We start from the raw sequence: 17,072 nt of genomic DNA on the forward strand, positions 1-17,072 counted from the left end.
ATTTTTGGATGCAATAAAATGGAAATTCTTTTATCCAAGATTGATAAAGTAGCTCAACCCACTTCAGAATAAAGTGTGGTTCTGCTCCTCCTGGCCCATTTCAGCCAAAAATCCTGGATTAAATGTCATAATGAAACACACCACAGTACAGCTAGCTCATCTTGCAAGGCAGGCCCTGGTAATGTATTCTATGTCCATGACAACTACACCAAACCATTATACTGATAAATGAAGAATACACTGTGATCAGAGAGGAAGAAAAAAAGCCATTGTCCCAAATCCCCTCCTCCACAACCTCCAATAACCTTCACAATCCTTGGTACCTCACTCAGAGGATTAATGTACCAGGGCAGACAAGCCAGGGCACAGGATATCCTGGGTACAAGGTGTGTCAGAGAGAGAGATGCTTGTTAACACAGGTGAGGGTATGATGACAAGTCTGAAGGTGTCACTGTGAGCTTTGTAATGAGGACATGGAGTGGCTCTGGGGTAGGTGCGGCATCTCTCAAAGCATCTTACTCTCTTTTTCTGGCATATGCTGGACTGGTGAAGTGAGCTGTAGCTCACGAAAGCTTATGCTCTAATAAATTTGTTAGTCTCTAAGGTGCCACAAGTACTGCTTTTCTTTTTGCGAATACAGACTAACATGGCTGCTACTCTAAAAGAATATAAACAAACACATGCAGATCTGTCAGAAGCCTTTTGCCCCGCCAGCTTAAAGAGCCACATAGATCCAAACTACATGCTGGATTTCAGTGACAAGGGCAGTTGCAAGAACAGGTACCTAGTCTATGTGGAAATGGGGTAACATGTAGTTTCACTTATCAGAGCAACTCCTTCCTAGTCAGTCTGACGGAAGGGCCTCTACACAAGGCATGGGGTAACAAAACATCAGGAACTAGGATACGAGCATAAACAAAGAAAACATCTGATAGTTTCCCCTTGCTCCTTTAGAGCATCCCCATTCTTCTATCACGGTTAGTTGGGAGAATGTGGCAACATGAAAAGGGGCGAAATCATTAAAGTGAAGTTACAAACTGGCCTGCTGCTAAATCACATCAGCGGTTTGGAGTGCTCCTGCTTTTGCTGATTCTCTATCCAATGGTCCCTTGATCTGTTTATGTCATGCTCACCAGGGGTGAGCATCTACCATTTCTCCAGAGAAGGTGATGAGGAACAGGCCAGTGCAGGGGCAGAAGAGGGAAGAGAAAAAAGGATGACAACCCATTTTGTACATCTTGTGCCTAAAAAGCAAGGGCTTGGCAGACTTCTAGTGCCCAATAGCAGCAGAATGGGAAATGCAAAGTGATTTGAGTAAATTAAGTACAAGACCAGCAGCCAAAAACCCCAAGGCTTTGGGCAAATTTCAACTCTCCAGGTCTTCATTATCCCATTTGTTAAATGCAGATATGTACCTCATGCAGTTGTTTGAGATTACACATTTGTAAAGATACAGACTCTCCCTCAGGCTGTTGTTCCAATACAGGAGCCCCAACTCCCAGCCAGGTCCTTGATTACAGTATTGCTTATTTGGAGTGGGGAGCCATACTGCAACACATTCAGCACTGCTCCACTCGGACAGAAGGAATACTGAGACTGATGGAGACTGTCTCCCCTATCATTACACTGACCACTGGCCAATGACTATTGAGCCTTACATGGTTTAACTGTCTTAATACTATTGGCACTAAACAGAGACCTGATGTCTTCCCTGAACTCCAATTTTCCAGTTGTGCCTATCAGGGTCTCTAGAACTATCACAGCTACTAAAACACAAATGGTCAAAATATCAAGACCTCCATTTAAAAAAACAAAAAACAAAAACAGACAGGCCTGAAAAGCCATCCAAGCTCCAGCACAATTCCCTTTTGTGCCAAATTTTACTTTTAACCCATCAACTTCCATTGGAGTTGCCACCCTAATCCATCTCCTCCATCCTCTGGAATGTTTACTCCCGTATATATGAGAAAAATCCTGGTCCCTAATTGCTAAATCTGTCCTTGATGAGCCAGCAACTTTCTATGTACCTCCTCAGAGGTATGCGGTAATGTTAGCCAATCAGAACATGTTATATAAATGAATGCAACATTATTGGTTGTGAGCTCCAAGCCAGTAGTTTATTTTCCAGGTATGTAGTGAAATCCCCTCTTCAGAATGAGTTTCAAAGGAAATACTGTTACCCTTTTAAAATTAATGGCCATAACAGAAGTTGAATACACTAGAAATATCTCAAAATATTTTGAATGTACAAAAACACAATACATCCACTGACTTCATGTTTACTGAATAAGAAGATTTGATGTCCTCCAACGTAAATATTGACCTTAATGTCACCCTGTTCAGGAAGTCTTTATATTTCATTCAAGAATAGTTTCTATCTATCTATTATTTAATATGAAATTTGGGAAATGAGAGAGATTTGTGCTTTCTTTTTGCAGATAAATGTTTATTTGTTATATACATGGTATGAAATAAAGAGGAGTACCGGAGTATCAACAAAGCTTTGCTTTATGTTGTGGTCAATGCACAAATATGCAATGCATCCCTTTGTTTCACAAATGTTGTGAAATAGTACTGAGGGTGACCAGCACTCTGTGGTTCACCACCACTCATGAAATCAGAACGTTAAATCAATGAAAGAAAGAAGGCAAAATGGTGCATTATAAAGTACATTTAAAAAAATAAAAATCTAATCCCACTCAAGATTTTACTTTATAACCATACACTGTCTATTGTCATGATGCTGCTTGGCCAATTTGTGTATGTGTCAGAACAAACAGAAAGCAAAAGAAATACATACAACATAACACAAGACTCCAGAGGAGTGCTGTTCTCTTATCGCTTACCGCTCTATTGCTGGGAAGTAGCAACATTTATTCTGAACTCATGGACAGAAACTTTTAGAGTCAGATTCCAAAAGCCCAAATAACAATCCCATCCATCATCTCCATTCCAGTTCCTAGCTGACATCACTACCAGTCTCACCTACTAAAATAAGGGACATTGTCAAAATAAAAACTCATGAGAAAGGAAATTTCTTGCCTGCTCTACCACCCACTTTAAGATTTGTTTAGTTTTAATAATCTAAGTCAAATTTACTTTTCACCATTGATGCCCTTTCCTTTTTGTATCCAACTCAAGCTTGGACAATGAAGCCAGACAGGTGAATTTCACTGACTGGTTTTTGAGTGCTAGCATGATGCAGTTGTATATGGATTTCCAGTGCTGCAGAGAAAGGTTTAACAACCAACCCCATATGTTTTGTGGTGGTGGTAGGAGAACAAGGAGAGGACAATGTGGACATAACTGCTCACTCTAATTAAATAAAGTCTTTCATGAAAATATTTCCCTAGAACTACTTGACAGCATCACTTTAAACCTGCAGTCTACAGGCCATCTCAGACTAAAGCTTTTTCTAGCCCAGATATTTCAGACACTGAAATCAAGTGGGATCAAACCAAATCTACAGTGAGTGCAGATCCAGTTACAATAAACCAGTAACACAAAGTACAAAAATCAAAAGATATGTAGATACTGACTGTAATAAACACAAGGGATTGGAAGTGCAGAAAGAGAAACATATTAGCTCACCAGCCTAATAAAAACTTCATTTCTGGAGATTGCATAAACCATCCTCAAAGTCTATTGGGGGCAGTCTAAAAGAAACTCAATGCACTCATTAGCTGGATTTGCTCCCTTTAGGACTAGTTCTTTGATTAAGTTATAACCTTTACGTCAGTTCTACCTCTGCAGTAAAATTTCGACTTTCGCGTTTTGGATCACAAGGCAGTCTCACCCACTCACTCTTCTCCCAGCAAATTTCACCCCCCAGGAACAGCACCTGCCCAAGTTGTCAGACTGGCCAACCAGCTGGAGGACTTGAGAAAACCCCTTAAAAAGGGAAATGTTTTTGCAAATTGCTCCAAAGCCACAATCGTTTAGCTGTTGTATAAGGGAACCACTCTAGCAATCGCCTTCCTACAAATAGGGCATTTCTTTGGGTCTGGAAGTGCCTGGTAGCACTCGTCACATGAGCAAACGTGTCCACACTCCAGAAAGACACATGACTTAATGTTACTCAGACAGACAACACAGGCATTTTTTACAGTGTCCCCACCCTCAGTGTTCATGTCATGCCTTAGCTGCTCCTGAGTCTGCCTGAATTCATCTTGCATTTGTTTCAGGCGCTGCTTTTCCCGAAACTCCCGGTACTGCTTCCTCAGAATGAAGAAGAGTGTGGCGCAGGTTGCAAAGCCGAAAATGACAGTCAGGATTTTCCAGAGTTTGACATTTGATTCTTGCTTCTTCAGCAAGGAGTCAAAATCCAGGCTGCTCAGATAATATTGCAACCCTTGCTTGGGGGGCTGCAGCTTGATAGTGTTGTTGTCTAGGACCAACTCTCCCACTCCCGTTAACATTGCGCCAACCTTCAGCATCTCTTCAGTTTCTTGGATGCCTTTGGGACGTTCACCGCTAATGTAATGGCCAATCACATCCGTGAAGGACTGAATAGAGGGATGGAACTTTTCGTACACCGTCTCCAAGCTGAGTTCTGCAGAATCCAGGGGCTTTACCACCCGTACTGTGACGTTGGCACCGTCCTCGTGCGGCACCAAGTCAAAGGGCGTTGCATTGGTTCTCTGGTGGATGATCTTTTCACAGTCATTCCTGGTGGAGGATAAGTGAGTGAGAAATAAAGCAAATGCAGAGATAACCGTTTTGCCATCAGCTGGAACATGTGACAAGCAAAAACACAAGCCACTTTCACCTAATTAAAGACTAGCCATGAAATAGGTGTTTAATCTGCTTTGTTGTAAACACACCATTTTCAAGCCCTCTAGTCTCTATAAGATGAGGTTAAAAAATCTTCAAAAGATAAAATTAGTCAACTTTCAGTGTATCCACAGCCAGGAAAGAAAAATCTTTATCAGCATCTAATCCTACATAAATTAAATCAACAATGCATCCTTCCTCTCACATACTTGACAGTAGCATAGTACAGTGTTGTAAGGGTCAGCTAATTAATGCTTGCAAAGCACTTTGAGGTCAGTAGACAAAAAGTGCCAAAGAACAAATTATTACATTAATTCCCTTGGAACAAGTACTTTCACACTGCTGGAGCCACTGAAACTTTCTGCAGCATTTGATCCTCTTGAAAATGCCCTCCTTTATATTCATGTGCCATAACTTGGCTTTTGGGAAAAGCACTGGTTCTATTTGAATCCTATTTTTACATGTCTAGCAAAAGTTTCTCTAGGTCAAAATAACTGTAAAGCTGTTTCTTTCTGTAGCAGTGCAGCCTGGGGGTCTGTATTAGGACCCGCTTTTGTATTCTCACACTTCTGCTTAGCTCCTTATACGGAAGCAGACACTGCACTTCCCCTGGCAAGAAGATGACACTCAGACATATCTAATTCCATCTAATCTTCCAAATGGGTTTCCAACTTTGACAAATTGTTGTGTGGCAAGAAGCACTGCATGGCACATAAGCAATTTTAATAAGTGTAACTCGATTAACTGAGGCTTTGTTTAGGCTCAGAGAGTGAAGCAATGATCCGGTTTCAGCAGGTTCATTTGGCAATGTGACTTCCGATTCCTTCTCCAGGTACTGCATCAGGGAATCATGTTCTCACCAGATTTATCATTTGAATTTTGCTGCAAGTCTATTATTAAGAACTCATTTTAACATCTGGGGAATATTGCCAGGTTGTGACCATTGTTCAATATGAAGAATTTACAGCTGTTGACAAATGCTCTTAAACTAGCTAGGTTGGATTAGTGTAATTCCCTATTGTCCAGGTACGTGAGGGTCACAACACATCCTGGTCTTGAAATCTTTATGCAGGCTGCTCCATAAATTCTGTAGTAATTTTCGTTGATAAGGCTTTTGGGAGAACACCTCCCACCCCAAATGACACTTCTACTTCCTACACCCAATAGTTTCATGCATTCTCTGAGTAGGCTAGTTATGTGAAATCACCCAATCTTGAAACTTTGGGGTGGGGACTAAGGGCTTGTAATGACGACTCTCCTCATGCTTACAGAGTGAAATACCCTCCCCGATGTAAACAACGGCAATAGAGTTCAAAAGTAGGTTAAGGAAGTGACTGTTTGCTGCACACTTCAGTTCACCATCACTGATTTTTTTATGATTTTATTGAACAGCTTTCAGAGTTGGTGAGGAATGCGCAATGAGGCTCAGATTGTTGTTGTTGCCACTGCTAATAATAATCCACGCTACTTTAAAGCTTTGCCATTCCCACCACTCGATTGCCAAGGAATTTAGAACAAATGCATCATAGATTATCTTGAAAAACCTCACAAAACAGTGTAAATTGCCACTGCAGTAGCCGTTAAAGGGAATGAATAAAGCTGGTAAGGCCAAAAATCTGACCTACGTACATCAATTTGTAAAGAAAATGAGTGTCTACAGGTGTCTTCCTTCCCAATTACCACCATCAATTACCCTGCTCACCTCAAGGGAAAAAAAGAAATAGAAAATGGGTTTGAGAGAGAAAAGTTTTCAGCTCCTAAAGAAGGACCTAATATGGGGAATGGGAAGGAAGATGTTAAATCTTATTAAAAAGTATCCATGACATGTACATGCACTTTCAATACATACACACTTTAAGGGATTTACAAACTTTATATATAGGAATGACTTCGCCCCACACTGAAACGCATTCACCTCCGAGGTCGATCACAGCAGCTGCTTAACACTGCACAGCAACAATATGCACCAGTTTCACTTACCATCACACCCACTTTTCACAGCAGAAAGAATTTAAGGAGCCAAAATAAATGGCATTTGGCTAGGACCCCAAGGTTAGCAATATTACTTCTCATGAAAAGTGTCATTTGACCTCCAGTAACCAAGTGGTTAAGGTTTGATCCGAATGACAGCATTACCAGCAGCAAAAAATAGCCTGACAATCCACCCTGGAGCCTTGGTCCAAAACTGATCAGTAACCCATCCAAATACCGACTAGACCATTTTAATTGTTGAATGACTCACATGTCCATTCAAATCCAACACAATATTTGTCTGGTTTTGAAACAGCATCCATAATTCATGGAAAACAAAATACCCAGCCAGCTAGTTACTAAGTAACCTTGGTTTACAGGCTATTTTATACAGAAGGAATTGCCCTATAGTTGCCTCTCCTAACAAGTAAACTGAGCTATAAAATCTAGTTCACTGCCAAACTCCTGCATTATTCAGTAGACTTCATGACCAAATGAAATCACACCACTAAATTACCTCACCAAATTCAATACCCAATTGCTTTCTTTAGCAGCTGTCTTCATCATAAAGCCAACAGGGGGAACATATATGTCTGGAACTTTCCAAGAAGAGAAGCAGACATACCAGATATGGGTTGTTCGATTCCACACCATTTTATGTTCCTGTAGTGTCAGCCTCTGAACTACCCCCTTGCAACTGTCCACAAATTGGCTGTTGAGAGTTTCCTTAACAGACCGCACAACACCTGAAAGATACAGAACCATTTTACCAAGAATTGTAAAGACTATATATTCGTTAACCATTATTTATTATACATATCATTTTTATTACATATAAAATTAGTAATGCCAGAATTAACCCTGTTATGCAACAACACAAGACTATGGTACAGACAGGCTAAAAATATAATAAGAAGAGAATTAGTGCTTTAAATTGTCTGCAACTGTCCCAGATGAAGAACTAGAATAAGGTCTAGAGGGTCAGGAGGTGGATATAGGCTAGGCAAGGAAACAGACACACTATTCTAGGGAGACTGCCTGACTTTCTATTCTAATGGAGGTCATTTAATGTAAGGACTTGTTTGGGATTAGACAGGATCCACTGGAAACATTAGGAACTATTTTATACATGTATGTGCTGAGCCTACTGCTTGAAATGGAACTTCATTATCCTTGTGAGTTTTGCTGGATGGTTCAATGTTTTCTCGACCAACCTCTGCTTTAGCTACCTGGACCAGTATCAGAGATGCTGGAGAAGTTATTTTCTTAGAAAAAGGGAAGGTGAAATGGAAAAGTTTGGAAGTTTTATTTATAAGCCTTTAGTGACCCAGGCACTTATGCACAATACCTTCAATAACTGCATACGGGACACATTTTCCAGGTGCTTCCATAAGAATGTTCTTCAAGTCTTGATCTAGATTCACTTTTTTTGCTCCCTATATAAAAAAAGAGAGTCATATGCATCAGTAGTTATAGACTAAATGTGTGTTATGAAATAGATGTAAAAGAGACTTCTCACTTATGACTAATTTCTAAAGACTGTGTTGTGCATATAAAGTTAGTACTTTTCAATAATAAAATAAATATATCACACAACTGACCTTGAGGCTGTGAGCAACTTTAGATTTCTGCCTGTAAATGGAGTACAGAATTGCGGTGACAGCCGAACTGGTGGCCAGCAGTATAAGTTGGCCAGTTGAAGGCCGCCCCCCACTTTCCATCATTGCAATTTAGATCTAGTTCAAACATATATTAAAAAAAAAAAGTTACAATAATGATCAAGTTTCAGAGTAGCAGCCATGTTAGTCTGTATCCGCAAAAAGAAAAGGAGGACCTGTGGCAACTTAGAGATTAACAAATTTATTTGAGCATAAACTTTCGTGAAGTGAGCTGTAGCTCATGAAAGCTTATGCTCAAATAAATCTGTTAGTCTCTAAGGTGCCACGAGTACTCCTTTTCAATAATGATCAAGTTATTAAGAGACTTTCCTGTGACCATGCTTTTGAGAGGAGAAACAGACCTCATTAATAAAAAGGATTTACAGTGGTCTCAATCTGAGCCAGAAGCACTGAGCCATCTGGGAGGGGCGGGGGGAAGCAAGAAAGGTACCAGGAAGCAACAAGGATAATTTAGACGCTGATAGCTCGTGGCAGCAAGGGAGAGTCAACTGGTGTGCACTGTATAAGCATAAGCAAAAGCAGGGCTGATGTCAGCTATTTACTTTATAGGGATAGTGGCAGGAGGGCGAGGTGAGGAGAGTAGTCAGTGCTGAGCACTAGCCGCTGGGAAACCCAAATGTGACCAATGGGGAGGGCGGGCGGGCAGGTCCCCACCCCCATCCTACCTGTCCCACCCCCAAGAACTCCCCTCCTAGCCCCAAACACACCCCTGGTAGCCCTACTCTCCCCGACACCCCTTCCCCCGGTAGCCCTACTTGCCCCTACGCTCCCCTGGATCCACGCTCCCCCCCCCTTACTTTCCCTTCCCCATCCTTCCCCCCGCCTCCAGCGTCGTCTCCTAACGCCCCCAGCACACACAGCTCCCGTGGGGGGAAGGGGGCGAACCCCTTCCAGGGCCTGCCCCCCCCCAGGACGCCCCCGGCCGCTGCCTCCTCCCGCTGTGTGCCAGGGAAGGACACTCACCCCACCCCGCCCTGTCCTTGTCCCTGTCCCTTCCGGCGCGGCCTGATGACGTCTCCGCCTACACTCTATCCGCAAGCAGCAGAGAGATGAAGCGGGACCATAGAGAGTAGGGCTAGAGGAGACACGCGGGGTCCTCCACTCCCCCGCCCCTCTGAGACAGAGTCCTCCCTGCTTTCCTCTAGGGCTAGAGCCTCCCCATCTTCTGCATGGCCCTAGCTCGCCCCATCTTCTGCATGGCCTAGTGCCTGCCTCTGGGGATGGGAGACAGGGTCAGGGCTTCTCTTCCCAGTTCTGCCCCTCACCTGTGCACGTGACCTGGCACCACCATGATCCCTGCCTCTTAGCTAGCCCTTCCCATGGGTAGCTCTCACAGCACTTTACAGCTGGGGAAACTGAGGCATGCAGGGGGGAAGCGACTTGCCTAAGGTCACCCAGCAGGCTGGTGGCAGAGCTGGGAATAAAACCCAGGTCTCTTCAGCCCAGGTGCTCTCTCTGCTAGGCCACACTGCTTTTTACATTTACGTACTCTAATCCCAAAATTTGGCAACCAGGAATCATTTCACCGAGAGGCGGTACTAGCCCTGTGGGGGCCTTAAGCAGGAATATCCTGAGCCCCACTTACCACACATCCACTCCCCTAAATATACAAATTGCATTATTTCCACAAACCAAAAAATATGCCAACACAACACATACAAATACACTTGTTAAAAAGTCCGTGTTAAATAAGATGAATGGTATTTTGGGGGGTAATACTAAACTGGGGGACCCTTGAGCTGCTTGGGACCTTAAACAATTGCTTATTCTACTTATGCCTAGCGCAGTCTTCACCCACTGTTGCAGAGCAGAGGCCTTTGGAGTGGAATTCAGCACAGCACTGCACAATTGACTGGGGCCAAATGTTCAGATGTGTGGGGGGGTAACAGCTAGACACCTAAGTAATCCATATTTAAGCACTTAAATATGTGGCTTAATTTTCTGAAACACTAGGCACAACTCCTGTGGAAGGAGTCTGAAGTCTATAGGATTTGTGGGTGCTCAACAACTTTGAAAATCCAGCCACTTACTCAGAGGTCCATATGTGGATTTAGGCACACAAGTTTGAACCGCTTGGCCTGAATGCATTATTGGGGAGGAGGTCACCCTCACTTAAGACAGAGAGATTTCACTTTGGAGATCTATTTATCTATAACTATATATGTAATTATACTTTAAGAAGAGTTCTGTGTAAGCTTGAGAGCTTGTCTCTTTCACCGAGAGAAGTTGGTCCAATAAAAGATATAACCTCACCTACCTTATCTATGTAATTATACCACATTCATCACACTGGTATCTCTTCCTTGTTCCCATCAGTGCCATAGGTATGGTTGATAGGAGAAGTTTCAGGGGCTCATCAAGAAGAAAATTTGTCCCATTAAATGTAATATTGCCAAGGCTGGATTCAGTTCTTTTCCGTGTTGCTTTCTTTCTGTCCACTAGATGGTGAGATACTCACATTGATAGCGAAAGCAGGATCTGGCTTTAACTTTAAAAGAGCTAGTGGTGGAAAGGATGGGATGTGTTTTCTAAGACGGGATGGCTCTACTGCATTCAGTATTTAATGTTTAGGGGAATGGCCAATCCTAGGAGGGAAGTCGGGGGTACTTCCAAAAGGCTCGTGGCCATTGCTTTCCACTAGAAGGAACTTGCACACTTGCACCAGTCGCTATTATATCAAAAGGGACCAGGCCATGGGTGTTGTTTTCAGTTTTTCTTCAGATGATTTTACCAAACAAATTAATTACAAAATAGAAACCTATTCTGAAAAGTTCTTTTGCTGAGCACCCGCAGAGAATGATGGTGCTAATTAATATTTTATTCAGTGCTCTGAAGCTAAAAAGGACCGTATAGGAGCAAAAACTATGTCTAGGATACAGACCCTATGCCAGCATAGCCCCCTACTGTAGACACAGCATATGCCAACAGAAGGAGTTTTTCTGCTACTGAAGGAATACCATCTTCCTCAACAACCTTAGCTATGCCAATAAAAGCCCTCTTCTGTTGGCACAGCTGCATGCACACTGGCTGTTTTGTTGGCATAGTCAAGAGTGAGGCTTCTTCATGCTCCTGATGGACTTAGCTATACCGGTATAAGTTTTAAGTGTAGATCATGTCTAAAGTAATGTTAGTAGCAATGAACCTAGCCAGTTTCTCTAATTCCTTCAAGTAGGAAATGAGACCTGGGATAGATTCCTTGGGATATGCATATAGATAATATTCAGTTCTCTGCTAATGAGCTTCTTATAGCACACCCATCACTGTAGTATCTGAGCTACTGAGATACTTCTAGGATGAATATAATCAGCTATGGTACCGCTGAGCTGCTTGGCTCTCCAAAGGGAATATCCATGTAATGTAACTGGCCGCTAGATGTCATCAAGTACTTCACTTGCATTCTCAGAGAGAGCCAGTCCCAGTGCTAAGATTCCTGTTGTCTCAGCCTGTTACTGTAGGAGGACTGCCCCGAGATGTTTCCACTGCTGATAATACAAACTGCCTATGGAGCACTTTTTATGAGTTGATATCAAAGAAGGGGAAGCCACAGTTAGCCCTTTTAATTAAGAGAGGGGATATGAGGTATGGAGAGACTAAGGGCCAGATTTTTAAAGGTATTTGGGTACCTAAAGATGCAGAGAGATCCCTCGTGGATTTTCAAAAGCCCCTTAAGCAGATTAGGTGCCTAAATCCCATAGGCACCTATCTGCACCTTTACATGCTTAAATACCTTTACAAATCTGTCCCTTAGTGACTCATTCAGGGTCTCATAGCAAATGAGTCAAAAAGCTGGCCAAAAATCCTAAATTCCCATCCCATGCACTGTCCACTACCATGCACCAATTTGTATGGAATACTGACCCCCCTACCTCCCTCCCACACCTTCATTCTCCTCTCCCATCATCTTCAACTGGGCTGTTTGGACTGAAGGTTGCAATTGGGTTTGAAAGGTTTCTCCGAGAATTACACACCCCACGTCCAGCTCCCAGACAAGATATGAAACACAGAAGAAAGTGACGTGAATGAAGTGGAAAGAGGGCACACATTGTTAACAGTAGGGTTAATTAACCATTGGAATACTTTAACAAGAGCTTTTACGTCACTTGGAGTCTTTACATCTAGAGTGGACATCTTTTAAAAGAGAGAGGCTCTAGTTCAACCACAAGTTACTGGGCTCACTGCGGCTGAATTACTAGCTGACAACTATGGCCTGTGTTAGGCAGGAGGTCCGACTAGATGACCATAACGGTCCCTTCTGGCCTTAAACTCTATACATCTAGACGTGTTTGTCAGTGCTCAGCCAGCTTCCAGGTGAACAGATGTCCACACAATAACACCCAAAACAAAGAGCACTAATTCATTGGAGAAGTCAAGAACTGAATGGGTCTTAGACACTTAGGCCTGATCTGCACTTAAACGTTAGGTTGACACAGCTATGGCACTTCAGGATCTGAAAAATGTATACCCCAGAGAGGTGCAGTTAAGCTGACCTAGCCCCCAATGTAGAAGAGGCTAGGTATATGGAAGAATCAATGCTTTTGTCGACATACCTGCCACTGCTCAGGGAGATGGTTTACGAACATCCTTGGAAAAACCCCTTCCATCACTGTAGAAGGCATTTACACTGTGGCAGGACCGCAGCATAGTGGTGTGCCACTGTAGCACCCATAATGTAGACTTGGGCTGAGCTACCTTTCTCCCTAGCGGTAGTCCCTCCAGATCAGGATTGGAGCAGCGTAGGAAACTGTGTGGTGCCACTGACCAGGCTCTAATCTGATTTGTGGGTGCCTGGTACTGCTACCAATGCAACATCTGTTCTCCACCTCACCCTGGTTGGACTGGCACAGCTGGAGGAGGAGAAAGAGGAAGCTTACTGAGAATGGAAAAGGAAAGAATACCACAGTCCCTGCCCTATGCTAACAAGTACCCAGTTAACTTTAATTTACCAATAGTGCTGCAGCATCCACCCAGTGACTGCATCATTTACACACCTCCTGTAGGGAGCACGTCTGCAAATCCTTGAGCAATGCTGTGATACAAGGCATGGTAGAGATTCTTCCCTTTACTTCCCATGACAGTTTGGTAACTGTACTGTGCTTCAGGGAGCTAATCATTTCAATTCCCCCTTTGGTTATGGCCGACAGACATCCGGGGCACAGTCCAGAAGCATCTGGATTCCTGTGGCAGGAGGAGGCAGGAGCTCAGGTATAAAGCCATCTATCTCCTTCCATCCGGGAGCTGCAGCTTTAATGAGAGATGAGCGTTGCACTTTAAAGAAAGTTTCACAATGGCATAGTGGGGGGATAGGAAAAGCAAGGGGAAGCAGGAGGAGTAGGGAAGAGAAAGAAAGGAAAGATGGAGGAGAAAGGCAGAAGAGAAGAGAAGGTTTATAGGAGCCTAAACCGTACTGAGGCCATTGGTCTAAATGCCCTTCTGAGCTCAGGAAAGGATGTCTCTGTGCATGAAGCCCTGTGCTGTCAGCTGTCCCCAGTGGCTATAAAAACTGGGGACACACACTTTGTGTCTTCTGTAGGCTGAGTTCATTGCACTCATCATTAGGGTGACCGGATAGCAAGTGTGAAAAATCGGGACAAAGGCTGGGGGGTAATAGGCACCCATGTGAGAAAAAGCCCCAAATGTCTGGACTGTCCCTATAAAATCGGGACATCTGGTCACCCTACTCACCCCGGCTCCTGGCATCACTCTGATACACTGCACGAGCTCTCTATATGCTACCCTTCCTAGTTCACAGATTCCCTGCAACCCCACCTCTCACTCCCTCCATGTCAGGGGTTCTGTGTGACCCCATTTGTCCTTTCTCCCCCACATGCCAGGATCCTCCATTCTCCCCCATGCCTGAGGCTCTGTGTGCACCCCTTTTCTGGCCATCACCTCTCCATTGCCTCCTTCCCTCCCACCACTCATTTCTTTCTGTCTGGGAGAGAAGTCATTTCGGGCACCAACATATTTAAACTGTATTGAGACAATGGGGGGTGTTGTGCTGAAAAGTGTTCCTCGCTGCCCTCATCCAGTTCTTTGATATGTAGGCAATTACAGACCTGGTTAAAGCACCTGGGTCTGCTAACCAGATATAAGGGGCCCTGTGTGTCCTTCCGTGGCCAATGATACCTAGAACATTCACTGAAATGGTGAAATGAATCAGATATGGTGTTGACAGACAGAAATGCCACTGAGTTGTGTGTGAGACCTCACTTTGCTTGGCCAGTAGAATCAGCAGCACAGCTTACAGAGAGCTGAGAATGGCCACTCATGAACCCCTTTTCTTTCCGATCCCCCTGGAGACAGGCGCCAGTGTCCCCGGGTGAACTCATTCTATAGCCAAAAGGCAGAAAGGGCTTGAGCTGACACCAGCTGCACATATCCCTGCCAGCTGGAGAGAGATCAGCATGAACAGAGTAACTCTCTCATCCAGGACCCGTGGCTCATGCCAGCAACTGAGACAAGGGCTTGGCCCAAGCGCTGCCACAGAACAAGTCACACTTGGATTTTCACTCATATCAAGTATATTCTTGTTGTGACAACACAAGCACGTCCTTCCACTGTGCTAAACCGTGAGGAGCAGCCAGCGTGAGAGTTGCTGTATTCCATCCACTTGTGCTCCCTCTGGACTGTCCCACTTCAGAAACCACTGGGGGTCAACACTTTCTAGAGTGGGATCCCCCAAGCGCACCTTTAACCCTTTCACTGCTCATCCTTCATCTCACTGGTCATTATCTATGAAGATCACATTTGTGCTAACAGCGTGCTAACAGAAATGCCAATAAATCAGTAATGAATGGAACGCCAAGAGCACTCAGCAGGTAGGTGCATTCTGCCCAGCTGCACCTGGGCCATACAGCTGTTCTCCACCTGCAGTATTCATTTGGTCTGAAACTGATAGATACCTCCAGCAGACAGCATCCCCTAACACCACAGTGGGATGTCAGTGCAATATCAGCCCAGATGGAAAAGTAGCATTTCATTAGTCACCAGCCCCACCTTAAAACAGCGAGGTGGCCCTTGTAGGTCTCCTGTCCTAGTTCTGGTCTAACCTAACCATGTTCAGCTTTCAGATGTGTTAGGGTCACATCTCTGACAAGTCAAAGCAGCTGAAGTTCTATGGCTCATGAGATTCTTCTAAGCTCTCCAGGGATAAGCAGCAATCTATTAATGGAAGAAGAATGTTCTCAAGCAACGTATCCTGGAGTTCTCCTTTGCCTCTGATTGCTTCTCATCTTTCACAGATGTGTTCCTGTCTGTCTGACGCTTGCCATGGCTGCTGCACTGACTTGCCTCTAGCTGATTAAATCTCTAGGAGGTGAGAGCTGGAGTGTGATTTCTAAGCCACGTGCAGCAATCAGGGCTGCTTTAGCCCTAGCAAAGTTTCTACTTTTAAAGGAATCTTAACCTTAGGATGCTGGGGATGAGTCTGCAAATTCATCTGTAAGTTCATGCAGCTGCTGGATCCCACTATGATCCCCCACCCACACCTCCCTGCAACAAACTGCCAAATCCTTCCTGTAATGAGATCCTTGATCTTCTAACCAGCTGCCTTAACCCTCTTTCTAAAATCCTGGACATCCACCCAAGTTCCCTCCTCCCAGCTGCCAGAATGATCATTTATGTGTGCAGGCCTGACTTATCCAGAGAGGTACCCTAACTCTGCATTAGCTGTCTAACCTGCCACCAAATGCCCCTCCTCAAGGCAAGACCACATTTCACTTCCAAATCCAGATCCTCCTAGCCCCCTATTGTGCAGCCTGACCCACTTTCTAGCCACCAGAATCCTTCTTCTACCTGCTCCCAAGATATGCACCCCCTGGCCAGGTGTCACCCACCTGGAAATCAGGAAGCATTCTAAGGGGTTAAGATTCCTTTTGTAAGACACAAGCATGTGATGAGTTAATGGCCTTAGGTGTCTGCACCAAGGAAAGGGTTAAAAGTTAAATATGTACCTTCCATGTTCCTATTGTGTCTAGTTGGGAGCTAAATATCTTCCACTTCTGGTCAGGCCAGGACCACACATGGGGCTAGGCTAGGCACAGATAGGATAGTCAGCCAGCTGAGAATGCTTCTTCTCTCTGTGAGAGGAGGGGGTCTTAGGCCTGGTCTACACTTGTGGGGGATCGATCTAAGTTATGCAACGTCAGCTATGTGAATAACATAGCTGAAGTCAACGTACTTGATGTCTCCACCACGGTGAGTCGACTGCTGCCGCTCCCCCGTCAACTCCGCCTGCACCTTTCGTGGTGCTGGAGTACAGGAGTCGAAGGGAGAGCGCTCAGAGGTCGATTTATCGTGTGTGGGTCTCAGGATACTAGAGAGACAAGGTGGGGGAGGTCGTATCTTTGATTGGCCCAACTTCTGTTGGTGAGAGAGACCAGCTTTTGAGCCACGCAGAGCTCTTCTTCAGGTCCAGGGAGGTATGCCGAGTGTCACAGCTCATCAAGGTGGAACAGATTGTTTAACCTAAGGAGTTAGCACATATTCTAAGGGATGCTCGGAGCACCTTTCCCAGACCTGAGGAAGGGCTCTGTGTAGCTCGAAAGCTTGTCTCTGACACCAACAGAAGTTGGGCCAATAAAAGATATGACCTCCCCCACCTTGTCTAATATTCTGGGACCCCCACATGACTGCAGCAACACTGCCTAC

At 44.3% G+C, this 17,072-nt stretch overlaps 1 protein-coding gene across 5 annotated transcripts; it reads right to left on the reverse strand.

Moving 5' to 3' along the window:
- Window positions 1-2,425: 2,425 nt before the first annotated feature.
- Window positions 2,426-9,736, reverse strand: MUL1 (mitochondrial E3 ubiquitin protein ligase 1). 5 transcript variants are annotated; one of them, XM_043499906.1, is made up of 5 exons: window positions 9,689-9,736; window positions 8,346-8,480; window positions 8,093-8,180; window positions 7,370-7,490; window positions 2,426-4,668 (listed from the first exon to the last, which is right to left on the reverse strand). In XM_043499906.1, the coding sequence occupies exons 2-5, from the start codon at window positions 8,466-8,468 to the stop codon at window positions 3,939-3,941; spliced, it is 1,062 nt and encodes a 353-aa protein (XP_043355841.1). In that variant the 5' UTR covers window positions 8,469-8,480; window positions 9,689-9,736; the 3' UTR covers window positions 2,426-3,938. The 5 variants fall into 5 exon arrangements, with proteins under 5 accessions (XP_043355841.1, XP_038232827.1, XP_038232829.1 ...); XM_038376899.2 differs by lacking the exon at window positions 9,689-9,736 and adding an exon at window positions 9,387-9,533; XM_038376901.1 differs by lacking the exon at window positions 9,689-9,736 and adding an exon at window positions 9,282-9,394.
- Between the last annotated feature and the right edge of the window lie 7,336 nt (window positions 9,737-17,072).

The sequence above is a fragment of the Dermochelys coriacea genome, chromosome 18, assembly GCF_009764565.3.
Source record: "Dermochelys coriacea isolate rDerCor1 chromosome 18, rDerCor1.pri.v4, whole genome shotgun sequence".
NCBI lineage: Eukaryota > Metazoa > Chordata > Testudines > Dermochelyidae > Dermochelys > Dermochelys coriacea.